The sequence below is a fragment of the Toxorhynchites rutilus genome, chromosome 3 (assembly GCF_029784135.1).
Source record: "Toxorhynchites rutilus septentrionalis strain SRP chromosome 3, ASM2978413v1, whole genome shotgun sequence".
Taxonomy (NCBI): Eukaryota; Metazoa; Arthropoda; class Insecta; order Diptera; family Culicidae; genus Toxorhynchites; species Toxorhynchites rutilus.
In genome coordinates, this window is record NC_073746.1 from 131,247,259 (window position 1) to 131,265,309 (window position 18,051).

Here is an 18,051-nt window from a genome sequence, read left to right on the forward strand (position 1 = left end):
TTTTTTTTGATTTCAGAAATAGTATTCTAATGTCTACTATGTTTGGATTTTAGAACAACTTCATGGAAGTTTGACTTTTGTCAGCAATTTTATTTACTTTTTTCACAGTTAGGGTGCTGAAAACCAAGGCGCTTGTATAAATGTATAACAGGTGAAGCAACATCATCACTTCAATAAGAAGGGGATTACGGTTTGTGGAGCGGAGGTTGTTTGTTTTGTTATTGCTAGGATACGCCATTTTTGCATTTACACATGCGAGAGTAGTGGATGAACCGGATAAGAATGAAATTTTACAAAATCATCCCTTCTTTCACATAAATTCGCGAAAGCCGAACATAGTTGGCATCGTTCCAATAAGCGTCGTAGCACTTTGTAGAGAGCCGCCGGCAGAGTTCTGTTGCTGTTTGTAAACAATACCGACAGCAATTTCAATATGGCTGAAAGTGCATTTCATATGATTGTTTCACCTGGTATATATAGAGGCGCCTTGCTGAAAAACTTCAGTCGTCTAAAACTAAGACGCAAACGGAAAACTTTTCGTCTCAATTTAAGTCATACGGAGTCAATTAAGTTTATTTTTCAAGTTCATTTTACATGAAAAAACATGCAACCTTTTTTTCCCATGCACTGTCAAATGTTTATCCTTCAAAGGAGCAAAAGATTGTGTGACTATGACTTCGTTCGTTTACGTTTTTGGTCGACGTAATGAGAATTAAAATTGAAATGAAATTGAGTGTAGAACACTTCAACAATACTGAAATTTCAGTTTCTGTTAAAATGTCGGGCCATTATGATTTTGAACGCTAGCATTGAATTAGGAAAAAAACTAATTCCATCTGCTTATTTTTTCCGAATTATAAGAAAAGTAACATACATAAACAAAATCTGTGTTGTCACAGATTTAAAAATCTTCCCACCTCTCATTTTCCATCTCGCTATTTCACCACCTGTTCAAGTTCACATTCACGAGAGATCTAAACCAGGCTTTACATTAAAAAAGGAGTTCTGACTCTCATTTAACCATTTGGCTATACATTTCTAAATATTTTCCCAAAATAGCGAGAAAATGTGTTACTTTATTCCATAGAATACATATTCGGTACGGGAAAATATATTTCCATTCATAATTTTTATTTAAAGTGTGTTTATTCCATGCTGAAAACCAACAAGAAGTCAGTGCCGTCAAGACGAATTTATTCTTATCAAGACGGGTCTATGGTACTAGGTGAGGCCGTTTCGTCACTAAGTTGGTTAGGGGAGCGGTATATGAAAACAGTACGGAAGAAAGCAGAAGGGGAATTATTTGCTTGAAGCGTGAAAGAGACAGACTGATCAGGAGCGAGCTTCGGCACTAGCGTATTGTGTTTTGTTTACAAGCAAAACACAGTAGACTTCCAAGATGGCTGAAGAGTGGTTTTAGCAAGTTGACCCACCTCAGGATATACTTCTAGGCGCCTTGATTTTTATAATTGATCCGCATTAAGTGCGATTCACATACAACATACACGTCACGTTCACGTCCCGTCACGTCACGATACGTCAATGATTCTACCATGCAATTCTCATGAAAACATTCACATACACCAGCAACGTAACGTCCCGTCAGCATACGTTCAACCAAGGCGCGTAGAAGTATATCCTAAGGTGGGCCAACTTGCTAAAACCACTCTTCAGCCATCTTGGAAATCTACTGTGTTTTGTTTGTAAACAAAACACAATACGCTAGTGCCGAAGCTCGCTCCTGATCAGTCTGTCTCTTTCACGCTTCAAGGAAATAATTCCCCTTCTGCTTTCTTCCGTACTGTTTTCATATACCGCTCCCCTAACCAACTTAGTGACGAAACGGCCTCACCTAGTACCATAGACCCGTCTTGCGTTCAACGAAAACGACCGGCAGGATTTGTTGAAAAGAATAATTGACGGAGACGGACGGCTCGTTTGGTTTTTGTCTGGGCTTTGTGTCTCGGCTTTTGTTTTGATTTGGTTGCACAGTAATTTACATCTACATCGACATTAAGCTAATTGAACAGATCTGTGATGCAACACGTTTCATTAGACATTTTTACCTCTAGTTGGACATTTTTGTAAACATTGAGTTCGGGGCCCAAATTATGGCCCCACATTGAAAGTTGCCACCAGTCGCAAATGTCCAATTACTGGTCGAAACTGACTCCAATGCGACACTGAGTTGTGCCTCAGCATATCGCTTTATAAGTAACTTACTGTGCTTTTTATGCCAACATATCTCTTTGGAGCTAAGTCATTCGGAGTGAAAATCATTCGCGACTAGTTGAAAGAATTATTCTATTTATTATTATTGTTGCATAAGGGTCGGACTACGGGGTTTAAGCATTTAAATAATTGAATTCAATGATTCTCATTGAATTTTTCTAAATTTAGAACTGATTCTAGGCATGCTGATTTGAAAGAGGGCATTGCAATTTAAAATTGTTGTAGGTGGCGACACCATGAATAAAATTAAATAAATCATTCGTTTGGCATTTGACGTGACGGTGCTGGTGGAAGCATTGACTGCATGTGTGAATTGGTGGAGACGTTGACGGAACGTAGACGTTCTTCTCCGTAACGTGCTATGTGAATCGCACATTAAACGCTCGGGTTTCGTCAGACCGACGTATTTTTAAGTATGCGTTACCTTACTCGAACAGCAAGCATCGATTTGACTGATGCCAGATGCCTGATTTAACTTTTGTTTGCGTTACATGTACCAGCTCTGTGAAATTGTTTTTATCGAGAAAGTTGTGATTATTTGGATCCTGCTGAAGTATCCGTTTTTGAATTGCTTCCGGAACCATGTCTAATTTACAGCGTGCGATGATGAAGTCCCAGTTACCACCGATGTGTCCTAATCCCAAGTTTCCGAAGCCCTCGTATGTCAATTGCATTAGATTGTCTTCCCGTATAAACAGAGGTAATGTTTTGAATTTCTGACCTTAGTGACCGTGGATTCCGTCGCCAGAATGACTACAACCCTATAATGTGGAACGAGTATTTTGGTGAAATGCGCGATATCGAAACGAAGCAAGGCAAGTTTCGTGTGTACATGTCAAATGCGTCGGATTCTACCGGACCACTTCTGGTACTACTTCACGGAGGAGGGTTTTCCGCACTTTCTTGGGCCCACTTTACCGTGAGTGAATATAATTTTGATCTAATTTAATCGGCAAATGAATGTGTATTTTAACTTGATTGTATATAAAATTATGGTATTTTAGGTGGAGATCACAAAGATTATTCATTGTCAGTGTTTAGCTATTGATATTAGAGGACATGGTGATACCTATACCGAGAATGAGGACGACCTGTCTGCAGAGACCTTAGCACAGTAAGTATATTGGCGTGAAGCCGATATAACTACAGTATATATCTATATAATACACAACACTTTAATTGTTGAATGCTACATATATTTATGTTGGATATATTAGTTGAAGTGTAATAGCAACCCATCAACAAGTAATTGTGAATGATTGAACATTATTCATTCTTTTGTTAAGTTTTACACAGAATACTTGCAAAAATAAGAAGAAATATGAATGTATAACTGCTGACTATAACAGTGGTGTAATTGTTCATGTTGAAGCCTACAGTAAATTTGTTCTTCAATACCTTTAGAGACGTTGGTGACATTCTGCAAATAATGTATGGCGAACGTTCTCCTCCAGTGATTCTGATCGGTCACTCAATGGGAGGAGCCATTTGTGTTCATGTTGCTAACTTGAACATCGTGGATGCCCTCATCGGTATCGTTGTAATTGACGTGGTAGAAGGAACAGCGTTGGAAGCATTGGCCAGCATGCAAAGTTTTTTACGTTCTCGACCGAAAACGTTTAAAAGCATCCAGCATGCCATCGAATGGAGTGTTCGGAGCGGACAAATTCGAAACATTGAATCGGCACGTATTTCAATGCCAGGACAGATAATAAAGTAGGTATCCAAAAGAGTTGTCCGTTGATCAATTCTACTTTAACTGACGTAATCTGTTTTGCAGTAGTGAAACAGGCAAGCTGTCAACAAATGAACTGCCACTGCCAGAAGAACCCACAGAGGAAAGATTCCGATTCAGTAATCCGAACGCTATCGCTGAGGATGCCGAGCTGCAATCTCCCGCTGTTCCCACAACTCTTCCGACGCCATCGAGTAGCATTAAAAAGTACACTTGGCGTATTGATTTATCGAAATCGGAGAAGTATTGGGAAGGTTGGTTCCAAGGGCTCAGTCAGAAGTTTCTTGACGTAAGAGTTCCTAAACTATTACTTCTGGCTGGAATCGACAATTTGGATCGTGCCCTCACGGTCGGTCAGATGCAGGGTAAGTGAAATCTATATGTTCACACAAAAACTAGCTAAAATGTTCGATGTTTCAGGCAAATTTCAACTACAGGTTCTCGCACGCTGTGGCCATGCAGTGCACGAAGATCGTCCGCACGAAGTGGCAGAGGTGATCGGGACGTACTTACTAAGAAATAAATTTGCCGAACCTGCTGGTCAATTCTCGATGCATATGCCAGCGTGTTGAATCTCTGTCCGACAATGAACGCAACGAACTGATCGGCTGTTCCGTTCCGAATGGAGGGCGCTTCGGGAAATGGCTATTTTGCTCTGATGTAATACAGGTCGGACTCGATTATGTATAGGCGACCATTTTTTTTCAACAATTATTTTCAAATCCTATACTTAATCGAATCTCAAGAAAACAATTCTTTCATTAATGTATGAATGTCAAACATTAATAGAAAAATAGCTTTTTTGTGAATATGTATTGGATTCGAAAATTAAAGTTGAAAGTGAAATTGCGATTATATTTATATAATCGAGTCCGACCTGTATTGAGATTGCCATTTCCATGAGCGATTTTCAGCTGATAGTTGTCATATAAATGTAAAGAAACTTATTTATTTGCAAACAATGTAAAAATAAATGATTCATCATTCAACTATCTCATATTGAAAAACATATTTTTGAATTATTGTCTGATTTTTGCGATGGAAGTAGCATCGAAGTTCACCACATAATTGTTGATTGATAGAATGAGGTACATCATTTGTCCCGATGTGTGACTTCTTATAAATTCTATTCAGAAGTCTCTAGAAAAATAATAAATTATTCATTAGCAAAATATCTTAGCACAGTCCAATGATTTTCCATAGAAACGATTTTTTTCCAATTGAGCCTTCTCTGACCAACCGAGAACGCATGTCAGGAACTATGTTCAAATGAAAATGGCAAATAATTATTCTCCGAATGAACCCGAAGTCATGGGCATTTATTTTCGATTTATTTTAGTTGCCTTCAATGCTTCTGAAAAAACACCATGTATCAGGTTGTTCTAAAAGTTCTTTCCCTCGAACGACAATCGATTCCTAAGTGTTTGAAACAACGCTGAATAGCATTCTCATCGCCATCTTAATGCCAACCCAAGGGGGGAGTAAGAGCCCTCGCAGACTGCGGACTTTCGTTGGCCAATAGATTAGTCTGATGCGCACACTATACCGATTCAGTACCGGCCGATAAAAAAGTTCGATAGGCTTCCCGATTGCATTCAAACTAACCTGTCCGCCAGCTATCGGTCGTCCGTTAACCCCTTCCCTTACGATTTGATTCTCAAAAGAGCGGACCAAATGCAAATGCTTCGATGGGTCACGCATCGAGTAATTTCACTACTCTGCTGAGTGTCTTAGTGCCTTGTAATAGAAAGCGCACCCCGAGAATGACTCGATATTGTACGTTTTGGCACAATCATTTCATATCGAGTGAGACTCGATATTGTACGTGAAAGGGTTAAATCTAGAGATGGGCAAACCGTTCACGAACGGTACGAAAGAACTAGTTCGCTGAAAAGAGTGAACGAGCGGTCGTTCTTTTTCAAAGAACGGTAGTTCTCCCCACGAACTGCGAGCGAACGGTTTGTGAACGAATGGAACGAACTGATTCCGTAAAAACGGTTTGCGAGTGAACTGTTTGTGAACGAACTGATTTCGTAAGAACGGTTTGCGAGTGAACTGTTTGAGAGTGAACTTTTGGAGAGTGAACTGTTTGTGAACGAACTGTTTGCGAGTGAACTGTATGGCAAAGAACTGATTGAGAGTGAACTGTTTGGGAACGAACTGTTTGAGAACGAAGTGTTTGCGGCCGAACTGTTTGCGAACAAACTAGTGCAGCTGAACTGATTTGCGCTGGACGGAATGGATAAATATAACGAGAACGCTTGTAAGGAAAATAAAACGATTTGTCATTTATGAGCAAAATGCATGTAACTCATGGTTTATTTTGTTAATGTATACTCAATTTTGGGTTGAAAATTAAATTAGATTTTCGTAGTTTTAAAAGCAAAACTATATATTTTCAATTTCATGTATTTTTTCAATTCCGCGTAACAATCATATACTTTCTGATTATCCGGAAAAATCTGGGGGAAGCTGGGGCGATTCATGGATTAGGTAAACATAAAATATTATAGTGAGGGCATGTTGAGAAAAAAGTTTTTTCGTTGCTTTCAATTCATTGTTTGGCCTATTGCGTGTACGTGTTATCGTGATTGTTTGTATAATTGATTGTTAGTGAAAATTGCTGCTGATTTTTTTGCCTGAATGAAAATTATAAAATATGATCTTACATGGAACCTGTGTGTTGTCCAAAAAGAGAATTTGAAAAATTGCATATTATTACATAAACATTATTACATAAACTTTTGTCGATCGATAAACATATTTTCACATACAGTTTGCGACTTTTAAAGAAGCAGCTTATCTTTCTCCACTAAATTTCAAAAATATAAATCCCATACGTACACTGTCCAATCCAACGATATCAATTAATAGCTGTCTATTGATGTTGGGTTCCTGCTAACATTCTATGTTGTTATTAATACCGCTGAACGAATGAGCGAAAGAACGGTTCAAAAGAACTGATTCACTTAGATGAACGGTTAATGAGTGAACCGTTCATCAAAGTGAACTGTTTTGCCCATCTCTAGTTAAATCAGTACTGGTTAGCATCGTCCTCCGCACACACGACGATTGTTTATCGGTCGATTGTTCAATTTGCTCTCAATTCGCTCTCTCTTCTCTCTCAATTTTGGCATCCGACATAGGTGCCGTGCGAATCACTGAGAAAGGGATGCACCCAATGCTCTCGGAATCTCTTTTTTATATTCCTCCACCGTTCTCTTCTCCGTCGTCAAACACAAATTAAATACAGTCTTTAGAGAATATTCGACCGACAGTTGGCTAGTGTGTGTACTCTCGACCAACCCGACTGTTTGGTTGGCTCGGTGTGCCCAGCGTTGCCAATGTTCCAGTTTAAACTGGATTCTTCCAGTTTTTTTTTCTCGATCCAGTCATCCAGTTTTTTTTTTTTTTTAATTCGTTTATTTTTACAGGCTCAGTTACTTAAGTTTAAAGGAGCCGAATTCTTAAATATATTTTTAAAACTATATATATATATAGAAACAATTTTCTTACATCTATGGTTAGTAAGGTGGAAAACCGATTACTCGCGGTGTACTCGAGTTTAGAAGGGTGACATATTTTTAGGAGAAGGATGGGATATAAGGAAATTGTAACAATGTTGATGAGCACTCAATTCTTAAATCTATTCGTATATCTATAGTTTATTTACATTTCAACTTATTCTACTATTTATAGCAAGGGGACGAATTACCCGCAAAGGAAGGAAAGGAGGGTATAAGGATGTAGGGACAATCACACACGAAGATCTATAGCTTTAAGGAAAACATATATATGGGACATGTAATCAAGGTCTCCCTGCTCCCGTGGCCGAGTGGTTAGCGTCAAACCTAACATGCCGGGGGTTCGGGTTCGATTCCCGTTCTGGTCGGGGAAATTTTTCTTCAAAGAAATTTCCTCTGACTTGCACTGTGGTCACGCGTATTCTAGAGCTTGCCACTCAGAATGCATTCAAGGCGTGTTATTTGGCATAGAAATCTCAACTAAGTACTAATGAAAATGACGCAAGTAATGCTACGTTGAGACGGCGGAGTTCCTCTAGGAACGTTAGTGCCATATAAGAAGAAGAAGAAGAATCAAGGTCTAACCGAGCCAACACATCTCTCACCGGCACATTGGGCTGTCTTCCTCGGGCCCGAAGGGAGTTTTCTAAATTCGATCTGGCGACCAGATACACCTCGCACGACCAAACAATGTGCTCGATGTCGTGATAACCTTGGCCACAAACGCAGAGATTGCTGCTGGCAAGATTGAAACGAAAGAGTAGTGCATCTAACGAACAGTGATTGGACATGAGTCGGGAGAAGGTGCGGATAAAGTCCCGACTCAAGTATAGACTTTTGAACCACGGTTTGAGGCTAACCTTAGGGATAATCGAGTGAAACCACCGGCCCAATTCATCTTCATTCCACTTGCGTTGCCAGTTAGCGATGGTATTTTTGCGAACTAAAGAATAAAATTCATTGAAAGCGATTTGACGCTGATAAATATCGCCTTCAATTGCACCTACCTTTGCCAATGAGTCAGCCCTCTCATTACCCGGAATTGAGCAATGTGAAGGGACCCAGACAAAGGTAATGACATAACAGCGTCTGGATAAAGCACTCAAAATTTCTCGTATTCTCTCAAGGAAGTACGGCGAGTGCTTTTCCGGCCTCACTGAACGGATAGCTTCGACAGAGCTAAGACTATCCGTTACAATGTAATAGTGTTCAATAGGTCGTGAGGCGACGCTGTCCAGCGCCCAGTATATCGCTGCCAATTCAGCAATATATACCGAGCAAGGATTCTGAAGACTGTGTGAGGTGCTAAAAAATACGTTGAACACTCCAAATCCTGTGGACTCATTCATAGAGGACCCATCAGTAAAGTATATATTATCACAATTGATACGCCCATACTTTGCATTGAAGATTGTAGGAACAAACCCCAATCTAAGATAATCTGGATTTTCATGGATTTTCTCCTTCATGAACAGATCGAAATGTACAGAGGAATTGATGTAGTCAGGAAAACAAACACGGTTGGGAATATACGAAGAAGGAACAACCTGCATAGAGGTGAATTCATGATATGAATTCATGAATCCAGAATGAAAATTTAGCTCGCAATTGCTCAAAATTTCCGATCACCAATGGATTCATAACCTTACACCGGATGAGGAACCGAAGAGATAATAAATTGAAGCGATCTTTTAGTGGGAGTAAGCCTGCCAAAACTCATGCCAAGGCCAAGGCTCATGGTATGCGTTGAGGGCATACATCCCAACGCAATACGGAAACAAAAATACTGAATTCGCTCGAGTTTAATGAGGTGTGTTTTTGGCAGCTGATTGAAAACAGAAATTGCCATACTCCATCACTGAGAGAATAGTTGTTCGATACAACATAATAAGATCTTCGGGATGGGCTCCCCACCAGGTGCCGGTAATTGTACGGAGAAAGTTTATTCTTTGTTGACATTTTTTACTCAGATACCTAATATGGGCCCCCCAAGTACATTTGGAGTCGAACCAGACCCCAAGATACTTGAATGACATAGCATGAGTGATCGGTTTACCCAAAAGTTGAAGCTTTGGTTTTGCTGGTCTATGCTTCCTAGAAAAAACAACCATCTCTGTTTTCTCCGTGGAGAATTCGATCCCTAGCCCAATGGCCCAGGTTGAAAAATTGTTCAAAGTATCTTGTAAGGGTCCTTGCAGGTCGGATTCGTTTGATCCTACGACAGACACCACTCCATCATCTGCAAGTTGTCTTAGGCTGCAATTTTGTGTAAGGCAATTGTCGATGTCGCTTACATAGAAGTTGTACAAAAGGGGGCTTAAACATGAGCCCTGGGGGAGTCCCATGTAAGAGACCCGACTTACTGCCGAATCTCCGTGAGAAAAGTTCAAATGTTTCTCACAAAGCAAGTTATATAACATATTATTCAATAGAGGCGGCAGACCCCGAGAGTGTAATTTGTCTGACAAAACCTCTATTGAAACAGAATCAAAGGCCCCCTTTATGTCCAAGAATACTGAAGCCATTTGTTTTTTTTCGGCGTAAGCCATTTGAATTTCTGAAGAAAGCAACGCAAGACAATCATTCGTCCCCTTGCCCCTGCGGAACCCATATTGTGTATCTGAGAGTAGGCCATTCGTTTCAACCCATCGATCAAGGCGAAACAAGATCATTTTCTCCAACAATTTCCGTATACAAGACAGCATTGCTATTGGGCGGTACGAATTGAAGTCGGACGCGGGTTTTCCGGGCTTTTGAATAGCTATAACTCGTACTTGTCTCCAATCATCTGGAACAATATTATGCTCCAGAAACCGATTGAATAAGTTCAACAAGCGATGTTTCGCCACATCAGGGAGATTTTTCAGCAAGTTGAACTTAATTCTATCCGATCCCGGAGCACAATTGTTACATGAAAGGAGAGTAAGAGAGAATCTCGGAATCAAGATCGCACCTATCTTGTGGTATATCTCGAACAATTTTTTGCACAGGAGCGGAATCAGGACAAACCTTCCGTGCAAAATTCAAAATCCATCGATGTGAATATTCTTCGCTTTCATTCGTTGAAGAGCGATTTCTCATGTTTCGAGTCACTTTCCATAATTTTTTCATTGACGTTTCTCGTGACAAACCTCCCACGAAATTTCGGCAATAAGCACGTTTTTTCCCTTTGATCAAGTTTTTAAATTGATTTTCAAGGTCCAAATACGTCAGGGGTTCCTGAAAAGCTTTAAATGCATTCGATTTTTCTACATAAAGCTTGGAACATATGCTATCCCACCATAGATTGGGAGGCAGTCATCCAGTTGAACCCTAAAATCTTCCAGTTTTTTGGAATATTGTCCAGTTTTATCCAGTTTTTCATATGTGTGCCCTAGTTTGATCCATTTTATGTAAAATAAATTTACAATGATAAATATTATCTGTCTCTCACTCTTCCTATCCCTTATGTAATTTTATTTTCTTACATTTATCATTCGACCTTCGATCGATCTTTTTTTTCTGCGACAGGCGAGGTTGTATTTCGGTTCTTTCCATTTTGTTCAATCAGTCGGTGTTTTACCAATCAATTTTATCAATTTATATAAATATCGGATATTCCAACTCATTCTGAAGTTCAGACCAATTGATCTACCATTCCATTCGCGACTGGTACAATGTTCATAGAAAGAAAACTTACCCAAAATACTTCATGGTGTCCGCGTGCTATGCAGGCTCTGAGTTTATATAAACATCAGATGTTATAGATCCTCCAAAACATTCTCAAAACAGCTCAGAAGGTCTTAGAGTAAATGGTCTCCATTGACTTTAATTGATATGAATATAAAACCCAAGTAACCTTGCTTCCGTTTACAACAAATGGATATTTCTCATAGTCACTCAAAGGAATTTCAGTTCTTAATATAATTAATTTAATTAATGCAAACAAACTCCCCTAAATAGCTAATGCGTACAATGCATAATGCATAAATGAATGTGAACCATAGTGTATATTTTGCAAGAAAGCATACTGTGCATATTTTTTCAAAAGTACTTTCTCGAGCTAGAGGAAATATAAAAGGATCCCTCATCTTGATATTGATACCAAAATTTGGTTTGTACAAGTTTAATATGTGATGTAAATGAGCAATGAATAATACCAAAAAAAAAAAATGAGAGAAATAGCTTCTCAATACCAAAATTTGATAATTTCAATACCAAAGTAATAATTGAGCAACGTTGTTTGTGGTTATTTGAGTACTGAAATAACATTATGAGAAGTTGTTTATGGTATTTGTTTTTGTATTTTACCTCGAATCTCATGCTGATCCGTGCCTTTTTGAGGTATCGAACTATACGCAGTTTTGCTACGCTCTTCTATCAGCGATTTTATGGATTTTATGAAGCGATAAAAACGAAACTCTTCAAGTTTTTCCCAAATAAAACCATCCCTCAAATATTGTTTCACCGTAATCACAGTTACAGTTTTATGAACTACATACAGGGCGGGCCATTTAAAGTGGAAGGATTTGTTTTTTCAATAGCAAAGTAAAGAAGTGGAATTTTAAATTTTTTTTTTTGAAATTCATTTATTTTGTTCCAAGGAGATTTGTTCTAACTACTTTTTGATTATGATATCTCGTAAATGACCGCCTCTGGCCTTGACCGCAAAATGTGCCCTTTTTTCGGCATTTTCCATCACTTTGCCTAATGTTTCGGCCGATATGGCAGCAATTTCTTCTCGGATATTGTCTTTCAGCGCAGCCAGGGTCCTTGGTTTACCAGTGTATACCTTGGATTTTAAATATCCCCATAAAAAAAAGTCAGGAGGCGTCAAATCAGGTGATCTCGGTGGCCAGTCATAATCGCCGTTTTTCGATATTAATATTCCGGGGAACATTTCGCGCAATAATTTGGTCGTGGCAGCCGCTGTATGGCATGTAGCGCCGTCCTGTTGAATTTTATACGGAAACATTTTCAAATCAACACGAATTATGCGTCGGAGAGTGGTTCGAGCGATGCCTAACTCTTGCGAACGATGGCGACCTGATGTCGATGGAGTCTCTGCAACACTGGCTCGAACGGCATCAATATTCTCGTCGAAACGTCTTGGTCGTTGTCTGGACAGATGACTGGCATTACCAACACTACCAGACGATATAAATTTGGCATATAATCGACGTATAGTGTTGTCTCCAGGCGATGTTTTAACTTTATTTTTATTTTTCCACGCACGTTTAGTTAACACAATTGAGAAGTTATTTTGAATGTACAGCTGAACAATTTCAGCGCGTTGTTTAGGTGTGTATTGTTCCTTGGTTAAAATTGTACTGAAATGACGCTTCCAACGCGGTATGACATTTGTTAATCTGACATCTCTGTCAAAAGTTATGTGGTTGCCAGATGCTTCCACTTTAAATGGCCCACCCTGTATAAACATTACACGAAGCATAAAAAAATTCTATTTCTCAAGCATTGAAATGGGTAAATAAAATCAATTTAGATAAATCAAAGCGGGTCTTCTTAAAATAAAAAGGTTTTACAGGATCCAGTTTTTTTAATAGCAATCTTCCAGTTTTTTCAAAAAAATTATTGGCAACCCTGGGTGTGCCCAACCCGACCAAACTATCGGCTGAAAAAAAGTCTGCAGTGTGCGAGGGCTCTAAAGGAAATCGGGGTTTTCGAAAAAAAAATGTCGATGCCAAATGTCTTGAAATTGCATGAAACGTCGAGATCTAGTGTCATCTCGATTTTTTTTCGTCAAAAATCGGCACTCTGGGGCTTTTTATTCGGAGTACGAAACGAAAAGTATGGTTGCCAATGAAAATAGTTATCTCGATTTTTCATTCGGAACTTGCTACGAAATGTTGATTTGGACGATAATATACATTATGTGAAATATTAGCTCAATCGATCTTCATTTACTGATGTCGCAGACGATAAAATTTGAGATTTTTTTGGAAAACGAAAAATCACCGAAAATCACGGTTTTCAAAAAAAAAAAATTGATGCCAAATGTCTCGAAATTGCATGACACGTCGAGATTTACAGTTATCTTAAAAAAATTTTTTTGTCAAAAATCGAATCAGAAATCGTTTTTTCAGGCGAAAAAACGACCAAATGCCAAAAAAACATTTTTTTCTATAAAAAAAATCGAAATAACTGTAATACTGTAATATTGACTATTGTGTATTTTTAGGCGTTATTGGTATTCATTTAAAGAAAAGGAATGAACTCCAGAAAATATTTTTTTCTTTAACTCCATTAAGTTCTAATAGTCATTTTATTCAGCCATTTCATTGATTTTCGGTCTGTCAGACCTACGCCCGAGTATAGGCAAGTTAAAAAACAAACATAAAATCTTCAATTCAGGCGTGGAAATTTGATACCAGGCGTGATATTTGGTATGGCCAGCTTGGCGTAAAGCACTACCTGCGAGCGACGAGGCGAGATTTCTGGTCACTGTAGACGGAATGCTCTCCCAGATCTCCAGTTCCGCTTTTATTCCCTGGATTTTTATCCTTTAGACCACTGGTGTTCATCCTTTTTTTCAGAGGGGTCACAAACACATGTTAGACATGGCATCGCCGGCCGCATAATAAAAATAAATGTACTACGAAAATACAACCGGCGAGAAACAAACATTATAAAAATTCAAGAATGAAACGGTTCAGTACAAAGAGAGAGAGAGAGAGAGACATTATTCCTCAACATCACAACTTTCATAACTTTCTGAAAATAAAAATGCTGTTAGTCCATTTGATGTTTGCGTTAGCGAAATTGATCTTTGTTCGAAACTGGAAATGGATTTTAATGTGATGAAACGCACTCGTATATCTTCTTCTATCTATACCAAAAAAAGGATCGCCGGATGTGTTGATAAGAGCAGAACTCGAGGAAGCAATTGTCGGATTTAGAGGTGTCTTTATTCTATCATATTTTCATTTGGTTGCACTGACACACAGTGGTCCCTCAGAAATTCTAGGGGGCTGTCCACATACCACTTGGACAGAAAAAGTACGCTTTTAGACTACCCCCTCCTCCTCCGTGAACAAGCGTGGACATTAACTATACCCCTCCCCTGTTGTCCACGTGGACATTCTTCCATACATTGTAATTGCAAAAAAAGGAAACAATTGCATTGTGCCTATATTCAATTTTAAATTACTCTTATTTTATATTTGGTGTTTTTTAATGATAAAAACAATTCAAGAGAAAAACATGTTTTTTTTGTGAACAAATGAATATAAAAATAAAAAAAAATGATTTCTTTCGTCTCCGCAAATCACATATTCAAAAAATGAAGTAGGCAACAGTTCGAAAGCTTTTTAACTGTACTTCATCCAGCTACAGTATCTCAAATTAACTGTTGTTGTCAGCGCAATACAAAACATTTCCCGTCATCGTTTGGAGAATTTACAGAGGACGCGTTCCATTCCATAAATCGACTAAGACTACATCGGCGCTTTGAAAATATGTGTTATTAACGAATTCCCAGCGACCATTCTGCATTTACTTCCAGAGTGCTCGTGAGGCAAAATTACATTAGACAATTCTCGTCTGAGGCAGTGCATCTTTCTTTCGATGCAACGCAAACTGCTTTACTTTCTGATTATAATCTTAAATCAAATAACCTTTTTTTGAAAAAAAATAATGCAAATGGGCTTTATTAGTAGTCATTAACATTGCCCGAAAAGATATTTGTATCGAGCTTCAGTTTGTTCCAAATTATATTTATGTAGTATTTCTTATACCACTTCCTACCAATATATTTGAGAGTTTGAAAATATGTGATATCGTTGGCTTCAGGAAACGCTCTGTTAATTGTATGAAATGGTAAGTTAAAATGACTAAAACCAAAAATTCGTTCTTTTTCATCCCATTTGTTCGAATGCGTATGGAAATCTATTTAATGATTTGTGTAATAATCCCATTATGATAACTGCCCAAACTACTACTTCTTCAAAACGCTTTTCGAGAACATTCCAGAGAATCAACGTCAGATACATATCTGCTTTTCTAATGGTTTTAACCTGAGAGAGAGGAGCCAGCTCGCGTTTGTTGTGATCACCCTTATGTCAACGCGAACCAGTCACGGTGAACCAAGGGGAAGTATTTAAATATGTAGAAAATTTTGACATGACATTTTTTGCAAGACACTTTCTTTGAAAATAATTTTGACGTTGAACCACATCTTTCATTTCTATACTGGGGTGTAAGTTCAAAGCTTCGAGAACGAGAGTGTTACATCCGCGTTGATGGAATTGAGCTTCGTTTACTAGTTTAGGGGAGCGTCAAAGAATAACTAAATTTCAGGCGGAATGAACATTGAAATTATGAATGAAAATTAACCTTCACGTATAAAATTAGTTATCTATTTGAATGAAAACCACTTTTTTTGCAGGTGGTGAAAAAATGTCATGCCAAAATAGTTTTTGAAAACAACTTTATATTATAATGAAAAAAAGATTGAGTGGTAATGATGAAAATGTATAGCCATATGATTACATAAAAGTCAGAAATATGTGTTTCAAGTAATTGAAAAACATGATGTGAAAATTTTCATTCAAATTTTAACATTAGAAAACTGGCTTCATGTTTTTTAATCTGATAGAGATTATACTAACGAATTTGGGACCCAATTGATGGCTCCTAATTGGAAATCGCCACCAGACGTCGACATCGTACCACTGTCATCGCGAATTGGAGAAACAGGATTTTAAGCAATTATACCTCTTTGCCGGTTGAAAGAAATGACCGCTTCATTCGAAAGATAAAATGGCTACGCGTTATATGTGTGTTACTTATTGATCCAAAAACTTGATTCCATAGCTCAAAAATTGATTTGAAAGCAAGCTATTGAAATCACAAAAATCTGTATATAAGCAGGTGTCAGCTCGGAAATCCACTCAATTATAATTGTACAGAGGTTGCAGCATGTTATCGCTGCTCAAGATTGATGTGGCGAAGCTAATTTCGTGATGATTTCTTTAACTCTGAAAAAATCAACAAATTCGCGAGAATTGAATGAGCGATCGTAAAAAGCCACAAATGGACCCAAAACACTCATAAATTCACACGAGATCTCTACCGGAAAGCAAATCATAAAAATCAGTTGCTTGTTATTTCGGATATTGTTTATATTGTTTTCGTTTTACCCCCATATATTCCTGTTAGACGTAATACTACGTCAAAAATCAAATCGGAGATAAAAACGTACAAAAGTACTCACAAACAAAGATTCACGTTAAGTTTGAACACTTTTCTCAAAAATGAATGACAACAACTTGCTTGATTGAAATTGTCCGATTTGAATTTTCTTGATGAAAATGTGTGAAAAGAATAAAAAGAAAACAAACTATCTGTCATTCAGCTGGCTCCTCTCTCTCAGGTTTTAACGTAGCAATTGTTTCCAGAGCAAAAATAAAAACTGAAATTAGAAACATTTCTTCGGTGACTTCAAAGGACAGTACAACAGTAAAACTGCACAATCAAGCGAATATTTTTACAGTTAAGCATGAAATAACATCTGAAGAAACTTATTTGACAGTAAAATCGTTCGCCTGCAGACAATCTTCGAGAAACGAGTGTCTATCGAAAAGAGTTTTTCTGAAGACTTCTGCAATTGTTTAGTGCAATTGAATGTTGTTTCATTTGAAGCTAATCGAGGTACTATTTAAAAAACAGGAAGTGGGTTATATCTATGGTATAACCGCAAGGGTGACGTAGGACTATCGTTGATTTAGAGATCATTTGTTTGAAGTTGAATCTGAATTCATTCTGAATGACAGTTGGAGAACTTCGAAAACGAGAGCGTTACGTTGGAGGCACAAGGTTTTATGCATCCAATATTGGATACGGAAATATCCTACTGATGGGGAAGAATAATCTTCAGAAGCTATCCTGTTAATTGCGATTGATTGAAAAATCACAAAACCAAATGTATTTGGTCACAGTGTTTCATGGATAGAAAACATTAAAATAAACTCTTTCACATGAATGTAATTTTAAATACCCAGAGGAACTGGCAGATTATTTTCAGTAACGATTAGATATTTCCACATTTTCCTCGATACTGGAAGCCCACCAGTGGTTAATGCTAACTCGATAACCATCTGTTAATAGCACTTGATTGAAACATATTTGGTCACAGTGTTACATGGATAGAAAACATTCAATTAAACTCTTTCACATGAATATATTTTGAAAATTCCCAAAGGAACTGGCAGATTATTTTCCAGCAATGATTAGATCTTTCCGGAACTTTCTCGATGCTGAATGGCATCCTAACGGAAAGAGTTCTGCGCGTGTATGTGTCGATCCTTCGCCGTCCACCTCCTCCAGCACGTTAGGCAACGATGTTGTCTTGTCGATGTCCTCACGAAAAATGAATGTGTCTCACCACCAGAATATCGCTTAAGTATGCTTTTTGTGTGTGATTGAATCGAGAGAAGGTGTGGTTTACGATGGCAATTTGGAAGGCAAACTAGAGGGGAACGAACTCTCTGAGCTCGGAACTTTCGGCGACTGAGCAATAATCGATTGCGGGCGCATACAATATTGGATACGGAAATATCGTAC

At 38.2% G+C, this 18,051-nt stretch overlaps 1 protein-coding gene across 3 annotated transcripts; it reads left to right on the top strand.

The window, feature by feature from the left end:
• Nucleotides 1-2,240: 2,240 nt before the first annotated feature.
• On the top strand, nt 2,241-4,949 carry LOC129776877 (protein phosphatase methylesterase 1). Of its 3 annotated transcripts, none has more exons than XM_055782785.1 (7): nt 2,241-2,635; nt 2,733-2,891; nt 2,959-3,151; nt 3,237-3,346; nt 3,637-3,948; nt 4,013-4,332; nt 4,388-4,943. In XM_055782785.1, exons 2-7 carry the CDS (start codon nt 2,815-2,817, stop codon nt 4,537-4,539), a joined length of 1,164 nt encoding a protein of 387 aa, XP_055638760.1. In that variant the 5' UTR covers nt 2,241-2,635; nt 2,733-2,814; the 3' UTR covers nt 4,540-4,943. The 3 variants fall into 3 exon arrangements, with proteins under 3 accessions (XP_055638760.1, XP_055638759.1, XP_055638761.1); XM_055782784.1 differs by having other exon boundaries at nt 2,629-2,645; XM_055782786.1 differs by lacking the exon at nt 2,241-2,635 and having other exon boundaries at nt 2,652-2,891; nt 4,016-4,332; nt 4,388-4,949.
• Nucleotides 4,950-18,051: the final 13,102 nt, after the last annotated feature.